A 16497-nucleotide genomic window follows, 5' to 3' on the forward strand; every position below is an offset into this window, starting at 1 on the left:
AAATTTTCATCATGACATTATGGAAAATAATGAACTTTATCACAATATGCTAATATTTTGAGAAGGACCTGTATATCTAAAGCAGTCAGTTTACCTGTGGGAGATCCCATTGGACGTCGTAAAAGAGCGCAACAAAATCGCAAAGGAATAGTCTGGAAATGTCTTTTTAGTGACATTTATGACCATATATCTCAACAGCTGTTCTTTTAATTCACATGATTTTACTTTTGAAATTATTTTATCAATGTTTCCTTTCCATTAATGTAGTTGAATTTATCATGAAAAGTCTATGCCACAGGCACTTTAAACTTTCCCTGCACTTCAGTATCTTTAAATACAGAATGTTGTGTAATTTATGTTTAGAAAGAAAGATGAATGAGCAATAACGCCCCAAATTCTGAGAGGTTTAAAAAGGTGTTTCTTTTTTATTTTATTTTTATCATTGTTTTATCTAATATATCTAATTTCTTGTCAATAAAAAAATCGAAACCAACCAGGTGCTGGGTTATGTTTTTAGCAAAACATTTGAACTGCTTACAATGAAACAAGGGTTAGGTGTTTAGAAGGCACAAGTGTTTAGTGTTTCCTTCCCTGTAGTAGTTCTTAGAAAGAGCACACAAATTGCTTGGTGTTTTGAGAACAGGTTGTATCCGCACGGATGAAAACAAGAGAACAGCCCAAGTGAGTTCTAAGGTAACCAACCAACACTGCTATTTATGATCGGACTCCCTGCTCACAGAAATGTTTCTGTGATTACAATCTTCTCAAGCCTGAAACCTGGCATGGAAATACAGATAGAATAACATATTCCTCTATTAACCATTTCACTGTACCCATACTTTATACAGTGGATTTTAATTAGGTTTATGTTCAGATGCTTATTTTAGGTAAAAAAAACAACAAAAAAACAAAATGCAATTTAATGAGTTGGGTTAGGGTGACACCTCTTAGCTTTATGGACAGTTGTAATGCACGTCATTAAGGTGCACCATGCTGTGTCTCTTTGTGTTAATTGATTTCAGCATGCCTCCAGCATTCGCTCCGGAACTTAACAAGCTTCTTTGATGCTACTAAATTGGTGTGCCCTGTGTGCGGCAGCTGCTCTGCTCGTCAGGAGCTAACGGGTCTTAACATGTTTCATGCTCTCGTTGTCTTTCAGAGCACGTATGACCGCTGTCCTCTGGAGCTGGTCCGGTGTATCAAACACATCCTCTACACTGAGCAGAGGCTCATCAGAGAGGCTACAAATGTAAGTTAGATGCCGATGGCCTTTGCAGTGTGTTGCCTGCACACATACACATGTATATGCACACACACACACACACACACACATATTATGTCTATCTATCTTAACAAGGACTTCCATTTATTTTCCAGTCATTTCTGTGGCAACGCTTACCCTAAACCTAACCATTACCCGTATAAACGTAACCCTAAACATACCCTAAATTCAATTCACACCTTAGTCCTAAACCTAACCCTGAATCCATTCTTTTTCTTAGGAGCAGTGGGTCCTCACAACGTAGTATATGTTGGAAAAATGGCCCTTTCACTGCAAAATTGCTTAAACACACACCTCCATCCAGTGTTAATGTCACAACCTGGACCGAGCCTGACATTACTGGGCCTTAATTCAAAAATTGGGTAATAGAATAACTGCTTTCTTTTTCCGCTGTTTGGCCAACAAATGTCAGCAGATTTTATTACATTGTTGTGAAAGTGATTCCTTAGCACATTACCGTCTGTTCAGTTTTATAGTAAAAATGTTTTTACTGAATCTCCCTTTTTAAATGTCTCAATTGTTACGCTGCCATACAAAGTGCTGCTTTTTCACTTCACACCATGGCACTGAGTTATGTTTTACACAACAGTGTGTAAAACATCAGACTCCCAGTAAGTCCTGTTCTGAATTGATTTTCAGTCACAACATGTTTTTTCTATTTGTGAAATTGACTTTGACTGAATGAATTTCACGCTGTTTAGTCTGAACCTTTGTGGCACCATGATGCACTCATAGTCTGTCAGCAAATACACATGCATTTGTTTTCCATTTCAGTTTTTAGTGTCGTCACAGTATTTGTGTTTAGTCACTGGGACGTTTGTTGTCAAATACACTAACAGCAACATAGAGACATCAGCATCCCACCCCAAGAGCTCTAAAATGACAGCACACCAGTGGCTATCCATTTGTGTAAAGACCGTCTTCCATGTGGCAAGTGATATAACATACAATGGGCAAAACAAAAAACTAAAAAAACAAACTTTTTCAGTACCAGATGTTGGACTGTCTTATTCCTCCATCTTTGTGTTTCTCACATTGTATTTAGTCAAGCTCTCCAGTGGGCGGGATGATGGACAGCATGTCTCAGAAGTACCAGCAGATCAACCAAGCCTTTGAGGAGCTTCGCCTGCTCACCCAAGACACTGAGAATGACCTGCGCAAGCTCCAGCACAACCAGGAATACTTTATCATCCAGTACCAAGAAAGCCTTCGCATCCAGGGTGAGACCAGAGGATATGCATGTCAACATTGTTGGTTTGAATTTTTTATTTGACTTACTAACATGTAATGTGCAGCTGCATAGTTGGTAATTTGTAAGAAATCTATAAAGGTGGAACATGTTTAGGTTGTTTGATAGACAACTGTGTGAATGTTTTGGAAAGGCCATCTGAAAGTGGGCAGAGCTGAAAAGGTGTGTGCAAGCGAGGCGACACATAACCCTGAGTCAGTTACACAGGTTCTGTCAAGAAGAATGGGCCAAAATCCTAGGAAACCTAAGACATTTGACCAATGTCAAACAATTTAAAGGGCAAAACTATGAAATACTAAGGAATGTATGTAATCTATGTAGGAAAGGTAAGCAAATGCTCATTATTTTTTTTACTTAAAACCTAAAACTTTAGTTTTATTTAATGACATGCAATGGGTTGGGCGGGTGTGGGCTTTCATAACATATTTCATAACAGCTTTTTTTTATGAGAGCCACCGTGCAATGGAAGTTTTTAATGTCTGTGCTACCCTAAAGGGACTTCTTTGGAGTAAACTATTATGGCTCAGAGGGTAAAACATAGGTTGTATTTGCACAGGTTTAAAACTTTCTACCTCCTCTTTTGGTCAGTCTTTAACTTGTCCACAACCTCTGCAGCTCAGCTGTCCAGCCTTGCTGCTCTGCCCCCTTCTGACCGGCAGCTACGGGAGCCCGCCCTTCTCAGCAAGAGAGCTACTGTGGAGGCATGGCTGACGAGAGAAGCCAACACACTACAGAAATACCGCTTGGTGAGAAAATCTCAGTAAAGACACTTTACATTGTTCTTTTTGGCTGCACATTTTTAAACCATATGAATTACATTAAAATTTTTTCTTTGGCATGCATCTATGGCAGTCCATCAATGTGAGCTGTTTTTTTGCACCAAAAGACAATGACACATTTGATTTTGACTGTTTTATGTGCAGGACCTGGCAGAGAAGCACCAGAAAACACTGCAGCTGTTGCGAAAGCAGCAGACCATCATTCTGGATGACGAGTTGATCCAGTGGAAGCGACGGCAACAGCTGGCAGGCAACGGGGGCCCGCCAGAGGGGGGCCTGGACATCCTTCAGTCTTGGTGAGTTCTTTCCATCTCCCACTAAGAACACAGTCAATAGACCCCCTCACACAACATGAACTTATGGATTTATTAGCTTCCAGCAGGCTTCCTCTAGGCTTATTTCTGAAGCTTTTAATAAAAGAAATATACAGGATATAAAGTGTACAAACACGGGTTGTCATTTCTTGCTTACTGCCTTTGGATCTCTGATATTCTTTTTGTTTATTTTATACTGAAAAAGCTGTCCTTTGTTAAACTATTTTAATTATTTTATTACGTGAAATGTAAGCATATTTTTCTGGCCTAATTAGCTAATTATTTAATAATTTCAATCCAAGTATTTCTAATGTGTGGATTTCTTTTGTGTATGATTTTATGTCAGGTGTGAGAAGCTTGCTGAGACTATTTGGCAAAATAGGCAGCAAATTCGAAGGGCAGAGCACCTTAGGCAGCAGCTGCCCATTCCTGGACCTATTGAAGAGCTCCTCAATGAACTCAACAGCACTATTACAGATATCATCTCAGCTTTGGTCACCAGGTGTGTGTGCTTTTTAAAGTTATTTTAAGTAAATGTTTCAGATTATCGAACTAATTTTAACAGCAGCATGATAACATGAGCAAATCCAAATGCAGATTTCTAATTTATATTTTATTTATTAAGTGAACAGCCAGGCCCTATATGAAAAAGATATTCCCCTCTAAAACTAATTGAAAAACTAATTGTACCACCCTTGGTGGCAACAACTGCCATCAAGCGTTTGCCTTTACGCAGTTTTTTTTTTTACATTGCTGTGGAGTAATTTTAGCACATTCTTCTTTGGAGAATTGTTTTGATTTAGGCACATTATAAGGTTTTCAAGTTTAAATGGCCTAGTGGCCTTTTCGAAGTCTGGACTTTTGAAAAGCAGAATTCTCGGTTCGAATGTCGTCCAGGTCCTAAAGCTGCATTTTCGAAAAATGAAAAATAAAGGTCTCTAGTGCTGAAAAAATATCTTTAAAAAAGTGACTTCCCAAAAACGTCATGGGCATCATCACTGAATTTTCTTTTGGTAAATGTCAGACATGCCTTTGTGTTGTTTTGGTCAGCAGTGGTTTGAGTCTTTGAACTTTCTAATTGATGACATGTCTTCTAAGTCTCTTTCTTATTGTTGGCTCCTAAACACTGACCTTAACTGAGGCAAGTGAGCCCTGCACTGCTTTAGATGTTGTTCTGGGTTCTTTCAGGACCTCCAGGATAAGTCAACAATGCACTCTAAAAGCCATTTGGGTAGCACAGCCAATCCTAGGAAGCTTTACCACCGTTCCATGTTTTCTCCAGTTGTGGATAATAGCTGTTATTGTGGTCTGCTGGAGTCCTTAAGCTTGGAAATTGCCTTTTGAACCTTTCCAGACTGATAACTTTGTTTAGATCAGGGCATATTGTGTGCCTCTTTTTAAATGTTTTATTTAGCCTACTTCATGTTGTCAGGCAGGTTTTGTTTAAGTGATTTCTTGATTGTATGGATCAGGCAGCAATCTGGCCTGGCTGTGATCAGCTAAGTTGATCTCTGCTTTTAATTCAAGATATAATTAAATTAAATTCAGTTTTATTTATATAGCGCCAATTCACAACACATGTTGTCTCAAGGCACTTCACAGCAGTCAGGTTCATACAGGGGTTGGACAATGAAACTGAAACACCTGGTTTTAGACCACAATAATTTATTAATATGGTGTAGGGCCTCCTTTTGCGGCCAATACAGCGTCAATTCGTCTTGGGAATGACATATACAAGTCCTGCACAGTGGTCAGAGGGATTTTAAGCCATTCTTCTTGCAGGATAGTGGCCAGGTCACTACGTGATACTGGTGGAGGAAAACGTTTCCTGACTCGCTCCTCCAAAACACCCCAAAGTGGCTCAATAATATTTAGATCTGGTGACTGTGCAGGCCATGGGAGATGTTCAACTTCACTTTAATGTTCATCAAACCAATCTTTCACCAGTCTTGCTGTGTGTATTGGTGCATTGTCATCCTGATACAGGGCACTGCCTTCAGGATACAATGTTTGAACCATTGGATGCACATGGTCCTCATGGTAGTCCTTGGCAGTGACGCGCCCATCTAGCACAAGTATTGGGCCAAGGGAATGCCATGATATGGCAGCCCAAACCATCACTGATCCACCCCCATGCTTCACTCTGGGCATGCAAAAGTCTGGGTGGTACGCTTCTTTGGGGCTTCTCCACACCGTAACTCTCCCGGATGTGGGGAAAACAGTAAAGGTGGATTCATCAGAGAACAATACATGTTTCACATGGTCCACAGCCCAAGATTTGCGCTCCTTGCACCATTGAAACCGACATTTGGCATTGGCATGAGTGACCAAAGGTTTGGCTATAGCAGCCTGGCCGTGTATATTGACCCTGTGGAGCTCCCGACGGACAGTTCTGGTGGAAACAGGAGAGTTGAGGTGCACATTTAATTCTGCCGTGATTTGGGCAGCCGTGGTTTTATGTTTTTTGGATACAATCCGGGTTAGCACTTGAACATCCCTTTCAGACAGCTTCCTCTTGCGTCCACAGTTAATCCTGTTGGATGTGGTTCGTCCTTCTTGGTGGTATGCTGACATTACCCTGGATACTGTGGCTCTTGATACATCACAAAGACTTGCTGTCTTGGTCACAGATGCGCCAGCAAGACGTGCACCAACAATTTATCCTCTTTTGAACTCTGGTATGTCACCCATAATGTTGTGTGCATTTCAATATTTTGAGCAAAACTGTGCTCTTACCCTGATAATTGAACCTTCACACTCTGCTCTTACTGGTGCAATGTGCAATCAATGAAGACTGGCTACCAGGCTGGTCCATTGTAGCCATGAAACCTCCCACACTAAAATGACAGGTGTTTCAGTTTCATTGTCCAACCCCTGTACATTCCAATTAATCCTAACCATTGAACAGTGCAGTCGGAGTTAGCTTTTTAGCCAAATTGGATAAAAAGTTTTTCTATCTAAGGAAACCCAGCAGATTGCATCCAGTCAGTGACTTGCAGCATTCCCTCCTCCCGGATGAGCATGTAGAGACAGTGGACAGTCACTGGCGTTGACTTTGCAGCAATCCCTCATAATGAGCATGCATGTAGCGACAGTGGAGAGGAAAAACTCCCTTTTAACAGGAAGAAACCTCCAGCAGAACCAGGCTCATTGTGAGTGGCCATCTGTCACGACCGACTGGGGGTTTGAGAGAACAGAGCAGAGACACAAAAAGAACACAGAAGCACTGATCCAGGAGTACTTTCTATGGGAAGGAAAAGTAAATGTTAATGGATGTAGCTCCTTTAGTCGTTTCACCTAGAAAGAAAGAACAGATAAACTTTGAGCCAGTTTTCAAGGTTAGTGTCTGAAAGAGAGCACATAGAGTTAGTCACAGTAGAAGCTCAGCCAGTAGCCATGTCTAGGAGAGAGAAAGGGTTAAACACTAAAAGACAGGGCTATGTGGATCATCGGTAGAGGGTGAGCATTAAGTTGTTGCCAGCAGAAGCTCGGACGATTCCCCTCTCCAGAAAGGTGTCACAGGTAGACACAGAGCCAGGCCAGGTGTAGCTTCTAGGAAGAGAATAGAGAGAACAAGGTTAAAAGCTGAAATAACAGCAAATAATGCAAAATTGGAGAGTAGTGTGAGAATGTAGCGAAGAGGGTGAAAGTGGTCGTTATGTCCTCAGCAGCCTAAGCCTATAGCAGCATAACTACACAGATAGTTTCAGTTCAGATTATTTAGTTAAACGGCGCTTATTTACAACAATGTCGTCTCAAGGAACCCCACAAAGGGTCCCACTGATGGTCATTGTTATACTAAAAACCACAACGATTGGCATACCTCTCTCTGTCAGACTGATTATAACCATTGGAAAAGAGAAGGGGTCATACAGGTAACAGAAATGGAGGGTGTGTTTGCACCTCAACCATAACTGAGCCGGTTTAGGCTAAACCTGACTCCCCAGGAAGGCTCCCTCCCTGATAACCTAAGCCACTCTAACTATAAGCTTTATCAAAAAGGAAAGTTTTAAGCCTAGCCTTAAAAGTAGACAGGGTGTCTGCCTCACGGACCAAAACCGGGAGCTGGTTCCACCGGAGAGGAGCCTGATAACTAAAGGATCTGCCTCCCATTCTACTTCTAGAGACTCTAGGAACCACCAGTAAACCTGCAGTCTGAGAACGAAGTGCCGTGTTAGGAACATATGAAACCATCAGATCTCAGATGTATGATGGAGCTAAATCATTAAGGGCTTTATATGTGAGGAGGAGAATTTTAAATTCTATTCTAAGGTCAATTTAGTGTCATCCAGGTTAAGTGATTGACTAAGCAGTTTCTTTTTTAAAGACTCCGGTCCAAAGACGACAACTTCTGTCTTGTCTGAATTTAGAAGCAAAAAATGTAAAGTCATCCAAGTTTTTATATCTTCAAGACATGCTTGTAGTCTATCTAACTGGTTGGGCTCATCAGAATTTATGGATAAGTAAAGCTGAGTATCATCAGCGTAACAGTGGAAATGTATCCCATGCTGCCTGATAATTTTACCTATTGGAAGCATATATATAGTAAAGAGAATTGGCCCGGCTGCATGGTGGCACAGTTGGTAGCACTGTTGCCTTGCAGCAAGAAGGTCCTGGGTTCAATTCCTGGCCAGGGGTCTTTCTGCATGGAGTTTGCATGTTCTCCTCGTGCATGCGTGGGTTCTCACCAGGTACTCTGGCTTCCTCCCACAGTCCAAAGACATGCCTGCTAGGTTAATTGGTAACTCTAAATTACCCTTAGGTGTATGAATGAGTGTGTGCATGGTTGTTTGTGTGTTGCCCTGTGATGGACTGGCAACTTGTCCAGGGTGTACCCCGCCTCCTGCCCATAGACTGCTGGAAATAGGCACCAGCTCCCCCGTGACCCACTATGGAATAAGCGGTAGAAAATGACTGACTGATGACAGAATTGGCCCAAGTACTGAACCCAGACAGATAAGATTTAAACCAGCCTAGCGCTGTTCCCCTGATCCCTACAGCATATTCCAGCCTTTTTAAGAGAATATTATGGTCGACTCTATCAAATGCAGCACTGAGATTTAACAGAACCAGAACAGACACAAGTCCATTATCTGAGGCCATAAGAATATCATTAGTGACTTTCAGCAGAGCTGTTTCAGTGCTATGATGAGCTCTGAAGCCTGACTGAAACTCTTCAAACAGGTCATTGCTGTGTAAATGCTCACACATTTGATTAGCAACTATTTTCTCAAGAATTTTAGATAAGAATGGAAGATTGGATATAGGTCTGTAATTTTTCAAGTCATCTCAATCAAGCGAAGGTTTCTTAAGTAAAGGTTTAATTACAGCTAACTTAAAAGCCTGTGGTACATATCCATTTACTAAAGATAGATTAATCATATCTAAAATGGGCTGGTAATCAGAGAGAACACTTCCTTAAATAATTTGGTTGGGATTGGGTCTAACATACAAGTTGAAGGTTTAGATGAAGCTAATATTTCTGATAACTCAGGAAGCTTCACAGGATCAAAACAGTCCAAACACAAATCAGGTTCTGCAGTTACTTCCAATGTTGTCTCACTTGCTGAGGATGAAGTAATCATCTTCAGGAGTATGTCAAAGATTTTCTTTTTAATAGAATCAATTTTATTTAAGAAGAATCCCATAAAGTCATGGCTGCTAAGAGCTAAGGTAATGGATGGCTCAACAGAGCTATGACTCTGTGTAAGTTTAGCAACTGTACTAAAGAGAAACCTAGGATTATTCTTGTTCTCTTCTATTAATGATGAGAAATAAGCTGTTCTAGTTTGGCGAAGTGTCTTTTTTTCCAGATTAAGTAGGAATCCTCTAGGTGTGTAGAGTGCCATTTTCTAACATTGTGCTTTAAAGTACGCAGCTCTGAATTAAACCAAGGAGCTAGCCTATGAATGATTACCTTCTTTTTCAAGGGGGCTGCATTGTCTAATGCACCACGCAATGATGAAGAAACACTATGAACAAAAGAATCAATTTGTGAAGGGGCAGAAACAGAATTAGTGCCCTCCACTGTGCTTTTCAGTGATAATGAGGAAATTAAAAGTGGAACAGATTCTTTAAACGTTGTTACAGCATTGCCTGATAATGATCTACTATAATGACATTTTCTTTCAGGTGTGGAATACTTGGTTAAATTAAACTCAAAGGTTATTAAGAAATGGTCAGACAGGACAGGGTTATGAGAGAATATTGTTATGTTTTTACACTCAATGCCATATGTCAGCACAAGGTCCAGAGAATGAAGACAAAGGTGGGTAGGTTTGTTAATGTTTTGAGCAAAGCCAATTGAGTCTAGGATAGCATTAAACGCTATATTTAGGCTATCACTTTCAGCATCAACATGAATGTTAAAATCCCCCACTATAATAACTTTATCTGTATTTAACACTAAATCAGATAAAAGGTCTAAAAACTGATCTAAAAATTAAGAGTAAGGGCCTGGTGGATGGTACAAAACAACAAACAGAAGTGGTTTTAGTGCTTTGCAATTTGGATGAGGAAAACTAAGGATTAAATATTCAAAAGAGTTGTAGCTATTGATTGGTCTGGGACTAATCAATAAATCCGACTGAAAGATGGTTGCTACTCCTCCTCCTCGCCAAGTATTTCGAGGAATGTGAAAATTTAAATAATTAGTAGGAGTTGACTCATTTATAGTAACATAATCCTCTTGCTGCAGCCAGGTTTCTGTGAGGCAAAATAAATCAATCTGATTGTCACAAATCAGGTCACTAACTAGCAATGTCTTTGAAGAGAGAGATCTTATGTTCAGTAGGCCACATTTAATTGTTTTATTTTTCTTTTTGGTCTGAGTTGTGTTTATTTTTATGAGATTTTCCTGATTTCCCCCTTTTAGATTATTTTTTAACCTATTCAATTTTGGCCGTGGGCGAGACACTGTCTTAATAGGGTAATTGCTGGGTAGCAGTACAGAAGCTGCAGAGAGGAGTGTTAAACTACAACCCTGCTTTAACAAAGGAGGTAATTACATTTTACACACAGCCAGGTTAGTTTGAATTGCAAGTCATCATTCAAAAAAATTTTTTTGTATTTAATCAGTTCATCTTTGTCTGACATGAAAACTTGTTTAATGATGTGAAAGATTTAAGTGTAACAAGAAAAGCAAAAACAGAAGTAATCTGGAATCAGAATCAGCTTTATTGCCAAGTTCGTACATACAAACAAGGAATTTGACTCCGGTACACTTTGCTCTCTGGTTTTTGTTTTTGCATTAGAGAATATACAAATATACAATATACACATATATAAATAAAAGGTGCTTTTGGAACATCTGTATGCTGTTGTTTGGTACTCTATTGAATGTTCAACAGAGAAACAGCCTGGGGGAAGAAACTGTCTCTGTGGCCGCTGGTTTTAGTGAAGAGTGCTCTGTAGCGGCGGCCTGAAGGTAAAACTCTAAACAGTTTATGTGTGGGGCGTGTGGGGTCTGCAGAGATTTTTTTTTTTTTCTAGTGGCCTTTATTTTTATTTTTTGACAGTAGGCAGACAGGAAAGAGGGGTAGAGAGAGGGGTAGATATTCGGCAAATGTTGTCAGGTCCGGGTCTCGAACCCGGGATGGCTGCTTCGAGGACTGTAGCCTCCGTATATGGTCGCACACTTAACCCCTACACCATCAGACCGGGTCTGCAGGGATTTTTGCAGCTCTTTTTCTGACCCTAGACCTGTATAAATCCTGGATGGAGGGAAGGTCAGCCCTGATTATTCTCTCTGCAGTCCTGATTATTTGTTGCAGTCTGGACCTGTCCTTTTTTGTGGATGAGCCAAACCACACTGAGATGGATGAAGACAGGACAGATTGAATGATGGCAGTGTAGAAGATGACCAGCAGCTCCTGTGGAAGGTTGTACTTCTTGAGTTGCCTCAGGAAGTACAGTCTCTGCTGGGCCTTCTTTCGAACAATGTCTATGTGTGAAGACCATCTCAGGTCCTCAGAGATGGTAGTTCCTAGGAACCTGAAGTGGTCCACAGCTGCTACGGTGTTGTTGAGGATGGTGAGGAGGTGTATGGGGATGGTGTTCTCCGAAAGTCCACCACCATTTCCACAGTCTTGAGTGGGTTGAGTTCCAGGTAGTTCTGACAACACCAGTGTACCAGCCGATCCACCTCCTGTCTGTATGCAGACTCATCACCGTCCTGGATCAGACCAATGACAGTGGTGTCATCTGCAAACTTTAGGAGTTTCACAGATGAGTCCGCTGAGGTTCAGTCATTTGTGTACAGGGAGAAGAGGAGTGGGGATAGAACACACCCTGGGGGGCACCAGTACTTATTGATCTGCTGCGGGAGAGGATGCTCCCCAATCTCACCTGCTGCTGTCGGTCCGTCAGGAAGCTGTTGATCCACTGACAGGTGGAGGCTGGGACGTTGAGCTGGGGGAGCTTCTGCTGGAGGATGTCTGGTATGATGGTGTTGAAGGCCGAGCTGAAGTCTACAAACAGGATCATGGCGTACGTCCCTGGACGGTCGAGGTGTTGCAGGATGAAGTGTAGACCTAAGTTGACAGCATAATCTGCCGACCTATTTGCTCAGTAAGCAAACTGCAGGGGGTCCAGCAGGGGGCCTGTGATGTCTTTCAGGTGCTTCAACACCAGCCGCTCAAAGGATTTCATGACCACAGACGTCAGGGCTACAGGCCTGTAGTCATTTAATCCTAGGATGGTGGGTTTCTTGGGCACCGGGATGATGGTGGATCGTTTGAGGCAGGAGGGGACGTCACATTTCTCCAGTGACTTGAAGATCCGGGTGAAGATCAGAGCAAGTTGATTTGCACAGACTTTCAGGCATGATGGGGAGACGTTATCAGGTCCTCCAGCTTTCTTTGTTTTCATGCGCTGAAAGAGCCTATTTACATCTTCCTCGAAGATCTTTAGTGCAGGCGGAGGATCTGAAGGTAGGGGGTTGGTAGCTTTGTGAGAACTTGTTCCTGAATGGGATGTGGAGGGGATGATTTGAGGTGTGAATGGCTTCTTGTCATGTCTGCAGTAGAAGCCATTCAGACGGTTGGCCAGGCGAGGGCTCTGTTCAGGATGGGTGGGGGGACTCCTGTAGGCAGTCAGGTTTCTCAGACCAGTCCATACAGCCGAAGCATCGCCAGTAGAAAGGCTGTTCTTCAGCTTCTCACTGTAGCTTCTCTTGGCTGCTTTCATCTCCTTTGTTAGTCTGTTCCTGGCCTGCTTGTACCGCGCCCAATCTCCACTGCTGTGAGCTTCTTCTTTGTCCTTGCGCAGATTCCTGAGGTGTGGAGTAAACCATAGCTTGTTGTTCCCAAAGGTGCAGAAGGTCTTGGTCTGCACACACATGTCCTCACAGAAACTGATGTATGATGTCACCACATCAGTTAGTTGGTTTAAGTCAGTGGCTGAAGTTTCAAAAACAGTCCAGTCTGTGCATTCAAAGCAGGCCTGTAGCATCTGCTTTGATTCCTCAGTCCACTTCTTAACAGTGTGAACCGTGGGTTTGGAAGCTCTTAGTCTCTGTCTGTAGGTTGGGATGAGGTGGATAAGAGAATAATCCGAAAAACCCAGAGCAGCCCTGGTAACAGCATGATATGAGTCCTTTAAAGCTGTGTAACAATGGTCCAGTGTGTTTTTGTCTCTGGTGGGACACTTAATATGCTGTCTGTATTTGGGGAGTTCATTGGAGAGGTTTGCGCTGTTAACATCTCCCAGTATTATGATGAAAGAGTCCGTGTATTTTTCTCCACGTCTGTAATCAGCTCAGCGAGATGTTTTTCCGCGGCAGCAGTGCAGCCAAGCGGTGGAAAATATGAGCCAATTATTATAAACGAGGAAAACTCTCTCGGTGAATAAAACGGTTTACAGATTATGGAAAATGACTCCAGATCCGGGATACATGTTTTCCCCAGCACTTTTATGTCTCTGCACCAACCTTCATTTATATAAAAGCATATTCCGCCTCCCCGCTTCTTCCCCGATAGCTCCGCGCTGCAATCCACTCTGAACAGCTGGAAGTCCGGCAACAGCAATGCGCGGTCCGGGATGTTTTCACTCAGCTATGTCTCAGTAATGCAGAGAACCGCTGATCCGCGGAGGTCCGTATTTTTACCGGTGAGGAGAAGCAGCTTGTCCATCTTGTTGCTTAGAGAACGAACATTTGCCAGATGGATTGAAGGCAGTGGTGTGCAAAGTCCTCTTTGGCGGAGTTTTACCAGCACGACAGCACGTTTCCCCCTCCAGAGCTTTCGGCGGAGTATCCCATAGAGTGCCGCAGCTCCGCTTGCCAGAAGCTCAGTGAACCTCGGATTGATGAAAGATGGTGAAAAAATCCCAAGAGAGGACTCTCTGATGTTGAGAAGTTCCTCTCTACTGAATGAGACCACAGAATTGTGGCCCGAGACCGCAGTACTGTGGCTCGAAAAACATATAAACACACAAAATACACAAACAAAGAGAGCGAAGCTCCGAGGCAGCCGTCGTCGGCGCCATCTTGCTTTCAAGAAGGAGCAAAATAGCTTTTCATAACACTGTAAAAGCTTTTTTTTTATCTGTATACATTGCAGTTTAACTGTGTTGTTACAGTCTGAAAGTCATCACTGGTCTATTAGAGTATGTTGCGTTAGAGAATGGAAGATCAATCCACCTAAAGAGATCTACTGAGACATATAGCAGGCATTGTGGGGAAAAAAAGGGCACATGCAACTTGTTTCAGTCCATTATTGTAGTCCCAAAAGCCCCATCTGCCACGATGCTTTCGCCTTTCAGCACATCTGAGCAAGAGCACGCTGAAGTTTTTGACAGTACCCTTTCCCGCTGTCTTATAAGATTGTCCCCACAGGTACTGATAAACACAAAGAAGTTGTGTTATTGTCACAGCAATTTATGACAGGCTACAGACAAGCCTGTGACCAGACAGTAATGCGTTGTTTCTTGGGCAACAGCCTCTTTAGAGTTCCCTAAACTCTTCTGAGGTTTCACACTGTCAAAGGGAGAGAGCTGTGTTCCCATCTCCACTTACTTCACCTGCAAATCAGAAGGCTTTAAGGCTCATAACAACATCATAATTTTACTCACACTCCCTCTGGGCCTGCAGGATTATGCTGTTGGTTATATCTTATTCTGTCTGCCTTTTTGCTTTATGTGTTTTTGTGTTACTACATAAATAAAAAATCTTGACAGAAATATTTCAAGAGAAGCTATTGTTGGCCAGCTGAAACAGTATTATTAACATGACCCTCCTTTATTTTGCATTGTTATGCCCAAGCCCATTTTCAAAGGCCAAACATGCTTAAAGGAAATTGCAGTTGAGTTTTATTATTAAACCAGTTATTAAGATTTGCCAGCATGACTGCATCAAAAGTGGATTATTTTGAAAACTTATTTAAAAAGTCTTAGAAAGGATATAAAGATATGCAAATGGCCAAAGATAAACTTCATCGTTAGTTAAACTGAATAGTCACGTGCCTTACAGCAGGCAGCCAGGCTTTAAAATAAATTATTGTAGCTGCAGGGAAAGACATGTTTCAAGATAATGTTCATACTAAGAAAAAAAGTTGTATTTAAATATCTATGAGGCAAAGAATGTACAAGCATTCACCCATAATTGCTTATTGTTTTGAAAACCCAAGAATGCATCCTTTAAATACTTTGAAATAAGCAGAATTCATTGTGTTAGCAGCAGAGATATGTTCTAAACACTATTGAATATCACTTTAACATATAGGGTCTGTGTTACAGGTAAACATAGCTTTGTTCTGTTTTTACCTCCTTTTATGACCTTTATTCTATGTTCACAGCACCTTCATCATTGAGAAACAGCCACCCCAAGTTCTGAAGACCCAAACCAAGTTTGCCGCCACAATACGCCTCCTAGTGGGAGGGAAGTTGAATGTGCACATGAACCCTCCACAGGTCAAAGCCACCATAATTAGTGAGCAGCAAGCCAAGGCCCTGCTGAAAAATGAGAACACAAGGAAGTACGTTTACACTGCTTTTTTCTGTCAATGTAAATTTTACCAAATAAAAACATTATCTTGTGTCATTTGGGGGTTATAAATCAGAGATCATATGTGGGGTTCCCCAAGGCTTCATAAGTTTTAGGCTTTCCCCATAAAGATAAAAAAAATGATAGTTTGTTCAGAATGAGATTTCTGTTAAAGCATCTTTCCACAGCATAACACACAGACATGACTGGAACTTGAACGTTGCGACAGAGGAATCTGTGGTGTAGATATAGAATCCATTTTTAGCCTCTTTCACAGTCTCACTCCACATTCATCCTGACCTATAGAAATCTTCCAGATCTCTTGTTCCGCTTGGCAACTAGTGGCAAAAATGGGGAATAAGTTAAATATTTGAATCGTCATCTGCTCTGTATCATCTTCTGTAAACAACGTGCTCATAGACAGCTGTTCAGTATTCCAGAAAAGCTAAGATGGTCATGGTGATAGTTACATATTCCGGTTATACAGAAAAAACATCATTATTGATGGAAGATTAGATGCTCGGCAACTGTCACCACATGAGTACATCACATTAGACAGAAGAGCTAATTTACTCACTCCTTAATTGCCTTTCTGTTCCAGTGAGAGCAGTGGAGAAATTCTTAACAATAACTGCGTGATGGAGTACCATCAAACTACAGGCACTCTCAGCGCCCACTTCAGGAACATGGTAAGTGGGGCTTTGCTGTCTAAATGGGAAGATAATTTTGTCAATATGGATTTACCACAAAGTGAAAAAAATGTTATTCCAGTTGTGCATCTTAAAGCAGTTAAAACAACCCAACCCCCATTACCCTGTTTTCTCTTTTATGTGTATAAATAATTAACTCAGTTGTAATTGGTAATTGTTTATAGGTTAATACGTAGGAGCTGT

At 41.6% G+C, this 16497-nt stretch overlaps 1 protein-coding gene across 3 annotated transcripts in view; it reads left to right on the forward strand.

Moving 5' to 3' along the window:
* Window positions 1-16497, forward strand: part of LOC124862983 (signal transducer and activator of transcription 5B-like) — an 88901-nt gene that overhangs the window by 53099 nt on the left and 19305 nt on the right. For all 3 annotated transcript variants that reach the window (XM_047357206.1, XM_047357207.1, XM_047357208.1), the window contains exons 4-10: window positions 1160-1249; window positions 2328-2502; window positions 3147-3277; window positions 3455-3606; window positions 3971-4126; window positions 15417-15596; window positions 16206-16293. In XM_047357206.1, the coding sequence (XP_047213162.1) occupies window positions 1160-1249; window positions 2328-2502; window positions 3147-3277; window positions 3455-3606; window positions 3971-4126; window positions 15417-15596; window positions 16206-16293 (972 nt within the window). The remainder of the gene's footprint in view (window positions 1-1159; window positions 1250-2327; window positions 2503-3146; window positions 3278-3454; window positions 3607-3970; window positions 4127-15416; window positions 15597-16205; window positions 16294-16497) is intronic.

This window comes from Girardinichthys multiradiatus, chromosome X (genome assembly GCF_021462225.1).
Source record: "Girardinichthys multiradiatus isolate DD_20200921_A chromosome X, DD_fGirMul_XY1, whole genome shotgun sequence".
NCBI classification, from domain to species: domain Eukaryota; kingdom Metazoa; phylum Chordata; class Actinopteri; order Cyprinodontiformes; family Goodeidae; genus Girardinichthys; species Girardinichthys multiradiatus.